Below are 18,018 nucleotides of genomic sequence, written 5' to 3' on the forward strand. Positions count from 1 at the left end.
GACAGTTTTTGCAACAACTGTCAATTGCTGGTTTAGAAGAAAGTCTGGATGGGTTAGTTCAGGTTGGTTGGGTGATATTCTGAGATGCTTGACTGGGAATGCTCAACAGTGTCATGTTCTTTCTGGAAATGTTCTGAGTCCCAGTAAGAATTCACACTGCAATGATACAGGTTCTCTCCCCAGCTGCTTTACACAGTAACTGTATGTGCCATGGCACACTGGTTTTACACCAGTGTTTCCCACTGTTAATATACTGCCATGACATCAGGTAGTCAGGACTCTGGAATGGGATGGTGAGTAGTGGAAGGACCAGCTGAATCAGGAAGGCAAACAGCACATGTTGTGGAAACTATGAATCCAGACCCAGAATAAAACACAATCTTAAACCAGAGCCTGTTGGCCAGAAGTCTCTTGAATACGCATCTCCTGAGGTAACATTGCCTGAGTCAGTTTCCCCTGTGATATCAGCACCGTTTATAGTAGGGGCATCCCATCCCTGCACAGTCTTCTAGCAATGAAAGTAAAGTGCAAGACATGCTGGCTGAAAGTAATGTGCTGGCTGAAAAGTAGTGCTGGGCTTAAAGGGAGAACTCTCCTTTTGAAGTTGGTCTTTCTTCTCTTAGAAATTGGGTATAGTGGTCAAAGAGACACAATAAGCCTCAACTGAACTAAGGACCTTGTGGAGAGAGTCATCTGCTTGGAACTATCCATGGTCCTGCAACTCCAGCCAGGTTTTTTAGCTGCTATTGACTGAGTGGCTGACAGTAAGCAGTGCCTGATGTATCAATATGGAACGTGAAGGACTGGGATGAAAAACGTGCACTCTGGAATAAACAGAACATCTGCTTAAAGGAGGTAGATTTCATTACTGAAATCTTCAAGTGTGCCTGATGCAAGAGCTGGTTTGCATTTATCCATATGAATTTTATGAAAGCAAATAGCATCTAAAATGACAGCTTAATGACACACTATTCATGTAAGGCCTTCTCATTTAATTTTCAAATAATTATCCTGTGTAATTTTAAAAATTAAGGAGAACCATTGAATTGGAAGAGGAGAAGGTAATCTTAAAGTGAAAATGGAAATCACGCATTTCATCAGAATAATATTTAGCATTTTGTACCTCACAAATTCGAGCATTTCATTTTCTGGTTAACTACTGCAATCTTCCTAGCTTCAATTTTTTTTATAGAAATTTGTATCCAGAAAAATGTAATATGTGCGCTAAATTCTTCTTTAGAATCAAAGTCCTGATGCAATACTACATGACACATGAAAGTATTGATTTGGAAATCCCCTCTAATCATGGTTTTGCCCCTTGCAAGGCATTCAATGCAATTTGGGTGCACTGCAGGAGGCACAGGCAACGAAGACCTAAAACTGTAGAGCCATCTTTCTGGGAAAGAATAATTGTGAGTCATCCTGAACTCATGATCCTCCTGACTGAGAGCTTTTCTACAGGAGGCTGCTAATCCACTGGATCTATTTTTGGTTTTGTCACAGAATACCATTCCACAAGGAGTGTTTCCTTGACTGCTTTTCTGCTACAGAACCACTAGCTATAAATAATCTGCCACATTGGGATTGTGGAATAATGCAAATATACAAGAAGACATTGTGCTTTCTTTTGGTTTTTCAATTGAACTTCACAACTGTACATTCCCTGCCCATGGAAAAGTGCAAGCTAGATATGGAAGCAACACTTCTGTGCATCATGATGTTGACTAAAGAACCCATGAACAACCAGGGAACAATGAGTGCACAGCAAATGCCTTGTGCAGAAATCTTGAGCCTGGTAACTCATACCTGAGTCCCATTAACTTCAGTAAGAGATGGTGATGTGAATTTGTAACTTAATGCTAAACATGTTTCTCCTCCTGCACTGCCAGTTATTATTTGAGGGGTACAATCAACCCAATTTTTTGGTATCAACGATGGCACTATCACTATTGATATATTAATAACCCTGGAGTCTTGATGGATGTTGTATAAACAGACAATTATTCCCCTCTTCCCTGTGGCAAGTTTAAAGAACATTGGTTTGGTAGAGTGATGCAACATTGTTGAGCCTCAATAGCTTTGTAGTCCCTTCTGCAAGATCAAATTCACCCTCTTATAATTACTAATAGGCTGGTAACTGACGTGTGTGAGTAGGCTGTGCGTTTCTCCTTTCCTAACCAGCAGCTACGGCTGCGCTTTTAAAAAGTGGTCAATTCCAGCTCTTGCAGACAACAGCTGGGACTGGATTCAGCACCCTTGTCTCTAAACAGTCAAGTTGAGGGATTTTTTAAAAAGGTCTCTCTGGCTGCTTGACTGCTGATCTATCAAATCAGAGCCAAGGACTATTTGTAACCACATGTACAAAGAATCATCCTGCAAATTCTGTGCAAATGCTACTGTAATGAAGGCAGGTTCAACCACTACAGGTACAACCAGGTTCTGGTGAAGCAGTCATGCTGTTAGCCTCCTGATGCTGTTTGATAAAGACTTTCCCTGCAGTTTTGCCATAGGCCCATAATTTGGGCCACATCATATAATGTACTTCATTACAATGTCAAAACAGCTCTAATGCTTCAGATGGCATATGAACAGATGGAGCAGCACCAGAGTCATATGGGATGCTAAGCCAGAAGTAAGCACAAAAGGGTTAAAGCACAGTGGTCCTGAGTGACCAGGAGCACAAGTTAAGGAATACTGGATAGTTGGTATAAATGAACTAGGAACTGTTGTTTAAAGGAAACGTTTGCTAGTTCAGCAAACCAAGAAGTGAGGGTTTGATTGTCTCTAGATTTAATTTTGCTTTTAAATCTGCTTTCACCACCTTTTATTAGTAGAAGGCTTTGAAGTTTCAGATGGTGGTCCTTTGTTTAAAATTTGATCCTTTTATTTTGGAGAAAAAAATCCTAGAAAAGTTAGTACAAGAACAGCCTTTGCATTTCGTTTTTTTTTTTTTTTTTTTGGTGTAATTTTCCACAGCCAAACAGATCAGACTGTATCCTAGTTTGGAGAGCTGGCAGAAGTCAGTTCCCTATTTAAAGATGTACATTATTTGAAGAAAAGTCTAGTCTAAGTATGTTCAAAGTCAAAGAACCATAAAACCGACGAGCAGAGGCCCACTCTTTTTGAAAAAGGGTGATGCATAAATGGCCATCCTACCATCCATCCCTTTTGATGTTGTAAATTATGTACAAATTTCAAATAAAGAATGAGGAAAGATAAGAATAGCAAATAGTAAACAAATGTTTATTTCTGGAGCCAAGGCTCCTTTTGATTGCATCAAGACATCGAGTTGAGTTGGTAATAGTTAAAACATTCTGAACTAACTGTAGTATTTTGAAAGCCAGACTGTAGCTGCTCATGCAGTCTGTAAGAACATGCATAGACCAAAGTTATCATAGACTAGATCCACAATGATCTAAAGTTGTTGCTGTATGGATGCTAGTTCTGACATTTCTGCAGCATTGGAGAATCCACAAATGCAACTTGCATGCACATACCGCTAATATTGATAAGTTGTTTGGAAAGACAAAGTATTTAGAAATACAAAAAACAAAAAAAGGATATTTAACCAGCATTCATGTAATACATATTTCCTGAGAAAAGAGTGTGCCATATATCTTTGTAAGATAATTTGCATTCAATGCAACCACAGTAAACCAAACCTAGCAGAGCATTTCTCTCAGCTAAAGCAAAAGGCTATGAATCAGCAAACCTTTAGCCACTGTTAATACATATTTAGATTTAAACAAGCAAAGTTTTTTTCTTCATTTTTTCCTGTGCTTAATAGAAGGCTGCAAACCTGAAGCCACTAGACTTTCCAGTTGTTCAGTGGAAATAGCTAGGAGCAAATGGATTTAATATTGTAGCCCGGATTAAAACTTTAATCATGTTTACATTGAAAGCAGGTTTACACTTCAAAATGCAATCCTATTGAGGTCGACACAGAAATTAGTCCCATTGTGTTCAGTGGGACTTACTCTCAGGTGACCATTGATAGAATTGTAGTCCTTAGTGGATCATAATGCTTTCACTGTGTTTCTTTAGCCAGATGGCACAATCTTAGGAATGTTTACTGAAAAAATAAACATTCTTTGCATTAAGTGGGAGTTATTCTCTGATAAATTTCAACCTTAGGATACAATCCTATGCAAGTTTAGACAGAAAAAGGCCTACAGCTCCAAATTGCAGGCTGTTATTTCTGTCTAACCTTTCACTGGACTGTGCCCTTAGGCTACAATCCTATACCTGAACTCAGAGAGACGGACTTCTGAGTAGTCACACGTAGGACTGTAAGTGATCAATCAGAATGTTTCTAGGTATAGATCTAACTGTGACAAACAGAGGAAAGCACAAGTAGAGTTATAGCTAACATTGTTCCTTGACAAATGTTACATCAGTTCTAAAGCTTGGATCCAGCCAAGACGATCAGCATTTAGGTAAACAGCAATAGCGAAACAACAATAGCAAAGCTATGTTTTATAGCACACCAATAAAAGATGTGCTTTGTCACTGATGCCCCTGATCCAGGGGTTCATGTACACTCTGTGCACCCGTGCAGCTCGAGTGCAGACAGACTTTTCCATTCATTTCAGAAGTAGGTCTCAGCACCAGAATATCCATGTGCCATGCAACTCCCTTGACTGAAATGTATGGGAAAATCCGTGCATCTTGCACTGCACTGGAAATTCTATCAGCACAAGCAACCACTTGTGGATTGGGGGCATTCATAGATGCATATATAAAAGGGAACTGTGAAATTATAAACTAGATTGTCATCATATAAAACATGAATTACATGAGAGAAATGTAGCAAGTAAAAATTCGGCAGAGTTCGAATAATGGCATGTGCATCGTAATCGATCAGTTATGGTTTTGAATGGAGCAATGCAATGCATAGTCCCTGTAAGTATTGTAATATTGTATCTGTAACTCAGTTTTTTTAAAACACAGAATTCATTCAGGTTCATGCAAATATATTTGATATCATTGCTGTGCTTTGTTATAGAATGATATGGATTCTGGAAAGTGAAAAATGATTTAAATTTACTTTGGTTGATATAAATAAGAAAGATTTCTGCACCTGACATTTTTACAAAAGGGAAACCAGGATCATTTTGGTCTCCCATGTACAAGTGAATCCTGCCCACTTGCTTTAGTTTAGTGCTTAATTTCTTCCCATTTTGGAGAAAAAAAAAAGGAAATTAGTAATAAAGAATTATATGTCATACTTCTTCTGTAGAATAATCATGACTTGAGAGATACTGCTTTCAGTTGCAGACCTATGAGAATCAAAGTACAAGTCATGGATAGTACAATTATATTTTTGGAAAAAAAATTAGCCAAACTTATCGAAGAAAGCTTAGTTAGGGAATATTGATTAGGGACTACTGGAATACAGCAAATACACCTATTCCCTTGCTTTGATTTTAAGGGTTAAACCAGTTGTTTTAGATACAGCCCTGTTTCCTCTCTCTTTATACCTTGGACAAGCAAGTCATGATGTTAAACTTTTCATATGCTGCATAAACAGGAACTTGCATAAGGTTAGTAATAAAACTGGCTTCTTATTTGCAACGCAACGAGACATTCCAAGTTGACGTTTCTGTGAAATATAGAAAATCTAGGTAGCTCAAAGAGAAGACAATATCCACTTGGTTATACACGCTACATCAGAGCATGGGTAGGACTTTTCGTTTTAGAGGTAGGAGGAAATGGCCTTTATTTGCACATTGAATATCAATCACAATAGAAAAAGCCATGTTGTCTTCTCCCACCCCCAAAGAGTGCTGTCTCTACGGCAGTGCAAAGGCATAAGCCAGCATCCGAAGTGCTGTGAGCACAAATATATATAAATAAATATATATATACACCACTCATGCAGTTCTATGAGCAGATGCACACACTTTAAGCTACGTGGACAGCTAGCTCTGTGAAACAGTATTCTGCACTGGACTGTGATTCTCTGGATGCAATGTGATTTCCTGCGTGCAACATCCTTGCATGAGAGAGAGGGAGAAAGTCTTGTTCCACATACAGGACTGGCTTCCTCATGTGGAAGAGATCTCTGGATTCCAGCCATTCGCTTTCTATAGAATTGTTATTTTATTGACCTCAGAGAAACATTGACCTTATTTTTTCTCACTGAATTGTAAAGACAAAGAAGATGAGAAATGATGTGCAAACATCGAACTGCATAGTAAATATCAAACAGGCTGACATCCCTTTTACAGAGCATAGTCACATCCACGATCTCAGCCAGAGACTAGGACAAACCTGACAAAACGGGAAGCCTCAAAGACTGTTAGAGCATCATTTTATGGGTGCAAAGGCAACAGTTAATCTTGCTTGCTTTTTTTCCATAGGCAAGACAAATTTATCTGAGCAATTGAAAGCTGTAGAAGTAGTGAATAAGCACATCATTTTTTTAAAAAGGTCATGCCCTTATTACGAAAGTTTTACAGACAACAGGTTTTTCTTTTTTGATTATGCAGTGGATTGCTTTCTCAGATTCTTGTATCTTTTCATAATGTTGCTCAGTAAAGTCATTGCTTCTAGAGATTTCAGCTGAGCCAGCATTCATTCCTTTGTATTGTCTTTGGCACAGACCAGAAATGGAATATCGGTGTTTGGCTTGTCTGTTGGTAACATGATTTTTCCAGTTTACAACAGAGCTTGATAATTTTATTTCACAACAGTAGCACATACGCACAGCTCAATTCCTTGCCTCATTTCCATGTCCCTCTTTGAGTTTGCGCTGGGAGTTTCAGTTCTGATATTGTCACTGTTGTTTCAGGTCAACTAAGGCCATTCGTGGTGATACTGTTTGCCGTTCTTTTTCCGTTCTCTCTGCAAATGCTCTAGTTCAGCCTCATACATCATTTCCTGAACTAAATATTTCTCCCTTCTCATTCTGTCACACAAGTCTTTGGGCATGTCTGGAATTAGGTAGGCAATGAAAGATTTTATTCCAAAGACAAGGTGCTGAAAAAAAAAAAAAAAGAGAGAGAGAAAGAGGGGGGAGAGCAAATATTGTAAATGCATGTTTTGACCTGTTTGGATCTCTCCTATAAGAACCTTTGGGAGCATTTCACTGATGGCTTATACTTGATTATTAATTGGATGCAAGTTGTGAAATAGAATTTCTGTGTCCTCTGCTACTCCATGCTGCCCCGCCATACCCTCCAATCTGTTGTTCAGGGTTGGGGAACCCTCCTGGGAAGACAGGGACGGCTACTTGAGGAGAGCACCATGCAGAAGTTCTGTTGCAAAGGGTTATCTCCCTGCTCCTAATATGAAAGATCTGGAACCAACCCACTGTATCCATGCTATCACATATTGGTAACTCCCTGTGTCAACACACGAACATGCAAATGGGGGCTTGGTAAGACAGTTCAGTGATGACCTCTGTAAGTGGCGAAGAACCCCAGAATGGTGTGGCTCAAAGCAAGTCTGCCAACTCTTCTTCTGCTGCTCCCAAATAACAGCAGGGAGAGCATTGTACCTGTGTGCTTTTTGATTAGGACCTGGGAGCTCTGGGGGCACAAAGTGCCCCATTTAAGAGGAAGGAAATTTTCTTTGATCAGGGAAGGCCAAACTGGGTCCTGCTGTCTGAAAACCCTCTCAAGTCAGCTCCTTGGAGGGTTTATCATCTTAGGATTGGTTGCCTTTCTTTTTTCTATAAGCCATGTGCAAAACCTCAACTAAATGTTTCTACCAAAGAATTAATGGTGGCTGATTCAGTCACTTGAATGTTCAGCTCAAACCACTGAGGAAGCTTTTCTCCAGACTAAGTTGTGTTCAGCTAAACAGTTAATACAGGCTTGAGCATCCTTCTTATGTAAAGCAGTCCTATGTTTCCCCATTTTCTCTCTTCAACCCAACTGACCTCAAACACTATGATGAATGCCAGTCGAGCTGCTAGAACATGCCAAAACTGCAAGGTGAACTCGTAAGGAGTTAGGCTCCATGGTGGTGCTCTGTAATCTCGATACCTGCAAAAGGAAAAAAGGAAGGGTATAAGAAAGCTCTCTGGCTTTGCCTGGAGTCGTGTGTGGGCTTGGTCAATATATTTTGGCAAGCTTCCTGGAAAAAAAAAATAGCAGGTTGTATCCAACAGTGTTCATCCCACAGCAAGAGAGACCTGGTGTGGTGGTTCAAATGCTGGGCCTAGGACAGTGATGGCAAACCTTTTAGAGGCTGAGTGCTCAAACTGCAACCCAAAACCCACTTATTTATCACAAAGTGCCAACAGTGCAATAAAACCTGAATACTGAGGTTTTAGTTTAGAAAAAACAACTCACAGCCAGTCCAAGCAAATATAAATATATCCTTGGCAGTGCACTGACCAGCCATGCGAAAGCTCAGACGAGTCGCAGCTAATGAGTCATGGCTCATGATGTCATCGCCTGGTGCCACTACTCCCTTCCGAGCATGCGCATGGCCCCTGTGTGGGCTGTTATCTGATACTCAGCTGCTGGGGTGATGCTGGGGCGACTTGGCTTGCATGCCGATAGAGAAGGCGCTGTAAGTCCACTGCGGCACGTGTGCCATAGCTTTGCCACCACTGGCCTAGGAGAACCGTTCTGGGTTCCACTCAGCCATGGAGCTTCCTGGGTGACTTTGGGCCAGTTGCTCACTCTCAGCCAAACCTACCTCACAGGTTGTTGTTGTGAGGATTCGATGGAATGGAGGAGGGCTTAGGTAAGGCGCCATGTGGAAAAAAGGCAGCATAGGAACGCAATGCAAAAGAAGTACCAGTAATGGATTGAACTCCCCTGCCATTCGGCACCTGCCCTTTAAATTCATTTTTGAGTGCCCACAGGAGGTGGGCATGGAATGGAAAAAAGCACTCCTCAAACCTCCTGCACTTACCCAGTGTAACATCTACCTGTGAAGTTTTGTTTTATTATGCCACTGACTTTCTAATCATGGTATCACAGAATCACAGAGCTGGAAGAGGCTTGTAAGGCCAAAAGTCCAACCCCCTGCTTGAAAGAGGTTCAGGCTTCTGTTGTGTTTGTCCTGGTCTGTTGAGCTTTGACATTTATCCTCTGTTCTATTTTATACTTGAGAATACAAAACTAGGGAGTGAGTGTTCAAAACATACAAACACATTTAAGTTATAGATAGATAGAATTAATTCATGCCAAAGAAGTCCATTAGAGCAATTTCAACACCTCATTCTCAGTCACAGGGCAGATGGTCTCTGTCGTATCTGGAGCATAACATTTCTGTTAATTAAAGCAATAAAAAAGCTATTCACACATCCAGCAACTTCGTGAAGCTTCCATAAACTATGGAGATAATCTCTTCATTGTATTTAAGTAAGATATTCTCACAATACATACCTGCAGTACCCAGAATATCCCATGCCAAGCTCACTCAGATCAAATATTGATAAACTACTGTTTACATATCCCCTTAAACACCTAGAAAAAGAAAGCCCAGTAAATATATATACGTATATTTAGTGAATAATACATTTCTAATGAGCTGTGCATGCAAAGCATGTCTCATTCACCTTCCTTGCCCTTACCAAGGCATGCCAGCAGTTGTTATGACATGCCAGTCATATTTTCATGGATGAGGCAAACTGTTCTTCCCTTTTCGAATGGGAGAGCAAGATTTATGCTACACGAAACTTATAAAGCCTTGAGTATGTAAGATGAAGCTTATGCTTTGAAGAATGGTGTGTGTGTGTGTGTGTGTGTGTGTGTGTAAAATGTAGCCCTCTGTTTGAGAAGTCAAAAGTGTGCTGAGGGAAAGGTTGCTCTAGTGTGCCTTCAGCTCTGCAATGGCGAACCAGAAATAGGGGCAGTGAATGCAGCCAGGTTCTGTTTGTGAACACTGGTGCTCAACGGCAATAGTGGCACATTAGACTGAATTCCGACAAAGTGGTCCCGCTTCAGAGGGGCTCATATGAATACAGATGTGTATCTGCTCTTTTGTCCAAGCGCTTCGCTAATAGATGCAACGGTCAGCATTGATAACAAAGTAAGATGAATGGGAATAACTGGGATTACCCTTTCTTTTGTCAACTGGAGTCTGGCATGTACACATCCTTAAAAAAACACCATGCACTAAAACATCCAATGTATGCCAGAAAATATGAATTCTGTCCAGGTATAACTGATCACAGACTCAGTGACTACAGTACATGGAAACTTCCATTTTGACCTGTTTCTTTCCCCCTCCCCACAATTTCATGCCAAACTGGGCCAGGCATGCCTGTAGCCCTAGAACTCACTTCCCTAATCTGGTGCTGTTCAAAGTTTCAGTTTCCATCATTCCTACCAGCATGTCCATTGGTTAGGAAACCTGGGAGCTGTCCTGGATGACATCAGGATGGGCTAATGATGCCATACCTAATGGTGCCAGCAGTGCATACAAGAGTCTAAAGAACTTGATGCATGTTTCATGGCACAGATGGGCCTATCCGCCCTATTTCAGCCCCTTGAAGTCTGCAATGATGGGCACGTTCTCCCTGAAGGCTGAAGCAGGCACTCTGCTTTGTCACAGCCTGCCTGGCTTAGTGGTAACATAGCCTCATCATATGCACACAGTCTTCAACTGTCTGAGAACATTCACAGCAGGTCAGGCTATGAATGCCAGAAAACAATTGTGAAAAAGTAAGCACTCCAGAAAAGGAGAGGAGAACACTTCAGCTTTCTGGAGTATATTTATCAAAGCATCATTAAGGGGCACGTGTGAAAGAAATAATATGAAGCTGATATCTCTCACAGTACACTTTGATCTCCTTTACTTAGTATTTTCAGCTTAAAGGTCTCATCAGCCTTCCTCTCACTGGTGATCTCCAGTCAGATAAGTTGGACAATTAGTTAACATGGCCAATGGTCAAGACTGCTGAGAATTGTGGCCCAAACCATCTAGAGGATATCAGGTTGGGAAAGGCTGTGCTGGACGTTGTAATGGGAATGCAATGAACAATGATAATCTTTAATCAGGGTGGAGAGAAGATTTTGGTTAGAAAAGGCATTTTAATGGAAAATTGGAATTCATGCGATGAAGACATGATTGAGGCTTAGGACTCAAGCTCTTCTCTATATTTCCCCATTGTAAATAATGCAGGGCACTTTGCAAGAAAAGAGGGAGACTGGCTATGGAAAGTTGAATAGCTATGGATGATGCAGCAATAGAGAGATAGACAGAAAGACAGCAGTTCTCTATATTAAGCAACAGTCCTCTCATACCCACCTATTAAATGTGTAACTGTAATAAGGAATAAGAACACATATAAACGTTCAGATTTATATGTCCAGATAAAATGTTGAATGGTTTTTACTAAACAGTAAATGCTGAAACATCTTTTACTAGCATAATATAAAATGATTTTTTATCTAGCTGAGCCATTTCTTCATATCATATTCAGTAATGCATGTAAGAATGGATAATGTGGTTGGAAATGCCACATTCTGCTGAAGTCTTCAATGGAATATGAGCTCAGGGCCTCAAATTATTCTTTTTCTATATTTTATGTTATAACCGCAGAACATCAGACCAGGCACTGTGGCCAGCCTAGTTTCTGCTATGTTATGCGGCAAAGCTTCTTCCCTAACATATACACTTTCTATGAAGATAATTCTTGCTTGAAAGACAGGCCCATCTTCCAGTTTAACAAAGACCTTGGAACAAGAAAGCTCCATAGGTGAGCAACAACAACCAAATCACTCTCTCCAAGGGTAGCACTGTCCTAGCAGGATGTGTAGGGTAAGGTAGGCTTCCCATTTTTGGGATATCCCTATTCATTGAAGCTGTCTGTGCTGCATCCCATTCTGCCCTGGAGAGCCTCCAACCCTTCAAAGCCACATTGAGGAAGACAGCATAACACGTATTAGGGAAGTACAATAGTAGAGCATGTGATCTGTATGCAAACAGCACCAGGTTCAGTTTCCAACATCCTCTGGTAGAACTCAAAAAGACTCCTGCCTGGAACGGTGAAGAGCTACTGCCAGTTGGTGTTGGCAGTACTGGGTGAAATAGACCAATGGCATGACTGTGTCTTATTTTCCTCTTAAATGTGAATAATATAACTTCCAAATATATTTTTAAAAATAAGATACTGGAATGTGTTCCCCATTGGCATTAGATGGGAATCTACAGTTGTTGTTTCTAGTTATAGCCAAGGATGCATTTCTTTATGAAAGATTTCCCTAAGGTAGGACACAGACAATTAAAATTATACTTTGATTGCTTAGTGGGGATTAGATTATTTTACTGTTGCATGTTACTCTTATACAGTATTGTTATACTGGTCACTGCTTTGGAAATTTTGTTGGAAGGTCCTTTATCAGGCTAAAACTTTGTGAAATAAATAAATACATTCTGAAAAGCAGCAGCAGCAACAACAAAGTTGCAAATTTCTGCCAAAAGGCAAATGTTCCTAAATCAGCCCAAAAGCAGCATTTTAGAAAAGTCATACTTACTTTTCTTGTCTGTAGCCTTGATCCACACAGGGGCCATATTTGTATGCGTAAACAAACCGTGGGATATAGTCTGAGGTGATGGCAATGACAAATGCATTGGTGATGACCGCCAGGACTCCTATGCCTTCGAGGATTCCATACCAGATTCCTAGGAGAGAATAATTACAATGAGGCTAAATACAACCCTGGAAAATCCTATAAAGATGCTTATTTCATACAGTTTGGGATCCATTGCCAAAGAAGCTTTTGTGCAGGTCCATTCTAGATACTGCTAGTCGAATAGATATGCGACACCACCTGCAGCCCTCGATCCATCCATCCAAAATTTCTCCAGCAGTTGGGAAGTAGATTGGAGTTCTGGGGAGGGGATTGCATGGGTGAAGTGAGCTTGTGCAACATCTTGTTTTGCTGTGCTTGGCAGCTTGACACATACCAGGTGATGTTTACTGGGCTGAATGCAATGGACTGAATTGTGGTTATACAGGCATTTACTATGAAAACCTATTTCACACCTTTTATGTGCAGAGGGGCAGAACTGTGGTCCAATACTGCAACCTTAAGTAAATTTATTTATCAGTTTCACCAAAAATCAATGAAGCTCATTGAATGAAAAATCAATGAATATTTTTTGCACCTTAATGTAATGCTGCAACCCCAGGCATATTTTCTTGAAACTGAATTCTGTTGAAATCAGTAAGACTTGTCTTAGGAACAACATGCTATTATACCAATAAACTAGATCCTTACCATTTTCTCTTAAACCAAATTCATAAAAGTAAACATTTCAATTTTTATATGAACTTGATATATTTTTAAGGCAAAAAGATGTAAGCTACTATCAATTAGCATTAATATCAGAAATACCTAGACCAGGCATGCAGCCCAATTTTATACCCCTCCTCCAAGAAAGGCACCACTTTGTCTAATGGAACCAATGTCCAAGTAACTGTGCTTAAATTGGTTGAATTGCCGCTATTCAACAAGTCCATGTTCCTGCCTCTGTGGAACTCATTCGTTCCACAACAGGGGGTGTGTGATAAGGAGGGCAGCCCTATTTTCCATCTGCAGTGCAGGTTTGCCCCTGAAGAATCCACCATTTCAGCCCTGAGAAGTATTTCTTAGCAAGTTGGATCCAAATGTACTCTAGGTCAACAGCTCTGACTTCCTCACATGTCCTTCCATGGCAGATTTCCTGTCCCCCAGAAATGTTACACAGAGTCAGGAGTTCCTGCTGAATGGGGTGTCTGTGTGTGTGGCAGGGGTGGAGCAAGGGAATCCCATAAAACTGAGTGGAGGGATATTGCACACATGGGACCCTTTCCCTCATATGAAATGTCTTTTTTTATGGAAGGCATCTCCTGGACTGAACCTGGATTATTTATTAATTCATTAATTCATAAAGGAGCTGTTCCTTTCTTGACATGGTATAAAGACAAATTGTTGAAAAATAATGCCCCTGCCAGCAGGTTTATATTTTAACAGACGCTGTACAAAAGGATATAAGGATGCAGACGGAAAAGAATAATAAATACAAGCACTACTTCAGGGTTTCCTTAACTGTTCATGGAATCAGTTCCCAGGAATACGTGGGGTGGTGGATGGGTGGGGTAGTTTTCAAGCCACATGTTTTTTACTTATAGTTACACTTTCAGACAATAATGAGCTTTTGGCTACCCAAGCAGAAAAATATGCTTGTGTAATCATTTTAGTGATGATATACACATCATTAAAAATAAAACAACCCATTTTGTTGAATCTTTAACAAAAAGTTAAACAACTTTTGATTTAAAATGTTTCTGAATTCAGCTTTTTAAATTGTTCCCATTTCCATTTAACAATCATTTGTAAAACTGTTTGAAGAATCTTTTAATAAGTAGCCGGCGAATGGGGCGGCATAAAAATGTTTTAATAAATAAAAATAATAAAAAAAATAGTTAAAAATAAAATGAATTAATCCATGTCAGTGGTTGTCAGGCCCTTTTGTCATGATAAAACATTTCAGCTAAACAGTCTAATATCTGTAAAAGTATCTTAATAAAGAAAAAAGCCCAAAGGTAAACAGTATGGTTAAAATGTTTGTAAAACATTTTACAAACTCACCTATATCAGTTGCTCTTGCAGGCATGGGCCGCCTCCATTGGGTAACAAATTTATAAGCATCAAGTCTGATTTCTATGATATTGTTAAGCAATGCCAGCAGAGGTGCTAGCGGAAAAGCAGCAACAAAGATCGTGGTGAAGCCAAACTGTAAAACTAGAAGAAAGTTCATATGATTAGAAGGTGGGGAACCATCTCTTCAAATAAGGAAGAAAGAAACTGTATGGCACTAAACAGAGCTGCCGGCTTCCATTACGCATCTCCGTATATATGCTCACCCATTTCTAAGTATTCATCCATCAGACCATGGAGGTTCATGGGCTGTAAATTCCAATCTTTTTCCCACTGAGGTAGAGAAATTTTATGCTCCAGTAACTGCCCCCCTTTCTTGATCTTCCGTCGTGACCACCAGTTCTGTAGTAACCTATATTAGACAGCCAAGCATGAAATCTAGAATTTAATGTTTAAGTGACTATTTAATAATTTTTTATAATGTGTTCATTCATCACTGTCCTGCTCAGAAGGATTTTTCACATTCCTTGTGAGCATATTTCTCATAATGGAGGGGTCTCTCTGCATTTTTGGCAATGCTAGTTTTTCTTAGAGATCCACTGCGGTGAACAGGTTTTGACTGAACTATTCACGCTGAATCCCACTCACTTTCATTAGGTCTACTCTAAATGTGACTATTCCCATGTCCTATTGCCCTAGGTGTGATGAAGTTTTGATCATTCTGATGGCCCTTGAAAACACACTTGGTATTTTTCCTTGCATCCACATAATCACGCAAGACTGAGCAAATACAACAGAAATAAGTTCCTACCAAAAAACGGGTAGAACTAGTGTCTGTGCTGGGTTTTGGAATATAGCACTATATCAATGTATATGGGAAATTCTTGCCCTGGACAGAAATCCAAGTTTTTCAAGCACTCTTTTTGCATTGGTATCTCTGATTAAAATGATATTGCCTACCCATTAGGTAAAAAGGTCAAACTAGAATTAAAGTTTTCCATTATTCTAGCTACAGTGGTGTGTGTGTGTGTGTGTGTATATATGTTGTTGTTGTTGTTAGTCGCAAATTCGTGTCTGACCCATCACGACCCCATGGACAACATTCCTCCAGGCCTTCCTGTCCTCCACCATCACCCGGAGTACACTTAAGCTCACATATATCATTTATATATGATCATCTATAAATCTATTCTGTCTTGTTTCTGCATTAATCTGACATATTTTAAAAATTGCACAAAAGATCTATTTAAATATATAGATCTATAAATATAGATCTATTTAAATGTATGCATTTTAAATAACTTATTTCACAAAATATGAATTTCTAAACATTTTCTCTAAGTGTGAATACATACATTTATTATATATAAGATATACATTTTTATATGCTTCTAAGGACATTTTTTAGCCAAAAACTGTATCATAACATTTGAAGAAAAGTATTCCAGTCAACATTAGTCTGGGGGATGTGAGACTGGTTAGACAGCATCAGAATTCAGAAAGAACCAATTGCTGAAGAACCCAATCAGCTAAAAGTATACTATACATGCATGCATACAGGCACGCGCACACGCACACACACAAATACATAAATGATACCGCCTAGTATACTTACGGATAGCCAAGCTCCATGAAGTTATTCCACATTTGTTTTAAAACCATTATAACACCCATCTGCAGGCAGAGGTCTATCAAGCAGCCACTAGGATGACACTGAAGGAAGAAGCATTAATGGACACATGGATATTTAACCTTTCAATTACTTGAGAAAATAATTTAGTGCCTATTGATGATATGTTTAAAAGCAATCCATGGATCATTTATCTTTATTACAGCATGTAAAGTTATCTAACAAGCCTGAGACATATAGAATTAAAATAGAATTATTTGGACCCCAGACATGAAAGAGAAGCAAGTAAATATTAAAACTATGGTGATTTTGTAGCTTGAAAACATGCTGGTGTGAGGAGGAAAGATGGTTACCTCTTCTAATCTCCATCTGTTAAAAAGTTTGTTGTACTTTCCAGGACGTCCAGCAAACCTGTAAAATGAGATTTCAGTTTCTCAGTTGAATGGAAATGATGGGAAAAAATAACTCCAACACTTTCCTGCCTTTAAAACAAACAACCCACCAAAAAACAAAACAAAACTCAAAGTGGTTTGAGTTAACTCCATAGAGAATAAACATTTACCTAGCTTAGTATTCATGCTGATGTATGCTGAAAATACATGCATGCTTCAGTACAAACCTATGATGTTTAATTTTTTTTCTTAATGATGTTGCAGTGACATGCTTGATGCAACAATATCCAGGAAGTCCATAAATAAAAGCACAGGTTTCAGGGGTCTCAGAGCTGATCAGATTAAATGTCAATGGGGGGAAATGTGCGTAAGGACACTGAGTGCAACACAGAATATGAATAATGGTACCAATAGGAATCAGCAGTTAGAGGCAAAATGTTCACTCATTACAACACGCATTCTTACATGATAATTTCCTACAGATGTCTGTGTAGGGATGAGCTTACAGCTGTTCATTTTTCAGTTCATGTAAGAAGGGTGAACACGTGGCTAGAAATTCACAATCATGTGCATATATTTGAAATATACGTGCCTGCACCTACAGTTCCTATCAATGTACATAAATGGTCTTTTCATACATGCACCTTATTTGAGGAGTAGCTCTGAATGCATGTACAGCACCATCCTATCGCCCTGCTGCAGTTAGCGTGGAGGCAAACAAGCATCCCATGGCAGGACCGAGGGAAGGCAGTGATGAGGTTGGCAACCACCACAGTCCACACCCTGCCATTTTCTTAGATAGTCTCAGCCTCCAAGGTTTAGCACGGCAGTGGGTGGGGGAAGAAAGAGACTGGGTTTCCTACTGGAATTGGGATAAGTTTGCACCTCTAGCCTCCTTCCAGTCTTGTTTCCTGGTGAGCTCCCCTTTAATCCCCTGAGGGCCTTTTGTGACCTTGCGGGGCTTATGCATCTGGCAGATTTCTTTCCATGCTGACTGTGAGCAAGAATCCAAGCCTTGAGAAGCTGCAGGATCAGATCTGGCAGCCTAAAAAATCTCATGGCTGCTCAACTGATGTCAGGCAAATTTAGGACTGAGCCCTTAGGCATTGGGTGTCAAATGTCCTTTACTGTCTTATGCCTTTTCTTTCTAGTCTAAACTGAAAAACCAGAAACATCTTTTATCAACAAACCAAACCAACTATCATGAAACTATCATATGCTATTGTTGTGCTTTCCTGATTTCACATTAACTTACCTTCCAAGGAAAAAGGCAATGTAGAAAATAGAACTGTTTAAGTTGACAAACTGGAAGAGAAACATTTTCAAGGCAAAGCTGTTTTCCCACTCTGAGTCTGTTCTAGGATGTTCTATAAAAAACATGCCAATCAATGAATCCAACAAAGTACACATTAAACATAGTTTCCAAAAAGCAGATCAGAGATGA

The 18,018-nt window shown here is 39.7% G+C and overlaps 1 protein-coding gene across 1 annotated transcript in view; it reads right to left on the minus strand.

The window, feature by feature from the left end:
- Nucleotides 1-3,229: 3,229 nt before the first annotated feature.
- Nucleotides 3,230-18,018, minus strand: part of ANO3 (anoctamin 3) — a 264,086-nt gene continuing 249,297 nt past the window's right edge. Inside the window, exons 19-27 of the mRNA XM_044425772.1 lie at nt 17,830-17,941; nt 16,536-16,593; nt 16,168-16,265; nt 14,819-14,964; nt 14,544-14,696; nt 12,444-12,591; nt 9,348-9,428; nt 7,886-7,991; nt 3,230-6,981 (exon numbers count right to left, since the gene is read on the minus strand). Coding sequence (XP_044281707.1) covers nt 6,799-6,981; nt 7,886-7,991; nt 9,348-9,428; nt 12,444-12,591; nt 14,544-14,696; nt 14,819-14,964; nt 16,168-16,265; nt 16,536-16,593; nt 17,830-17,941 — 1,085 coding nt within the window. The 3' untranslated portion in view covers nt 3,230-6,798. The remainder of the gene's footprint in view (nt 6,982-7,885; nt 7,992-9,347; nt 9,429-12,443; nt 12,592-14,543; nt 14,697-14,818; nt 14,965-16,167; nt 16,266-16,535; nt 16,594-17,829; nt 17,942-18,018) is intronic.

The sequence above is a fragment of the Varanus komodoensis genome, unplaced genomic scaffold, assembly GCF_004798865.1.
Source record: "Varanus komodoensis strain SLA01 unplaced genomic scaffold, ASM479886v1 scaffold16, whole genome shotgun sequence".
Lineage (NCBI taxonomy): Eukaryota > Metazoa > Chordata > Lepidosauria > Squamata > Varanidae > Varanus > Varanus komodoensis.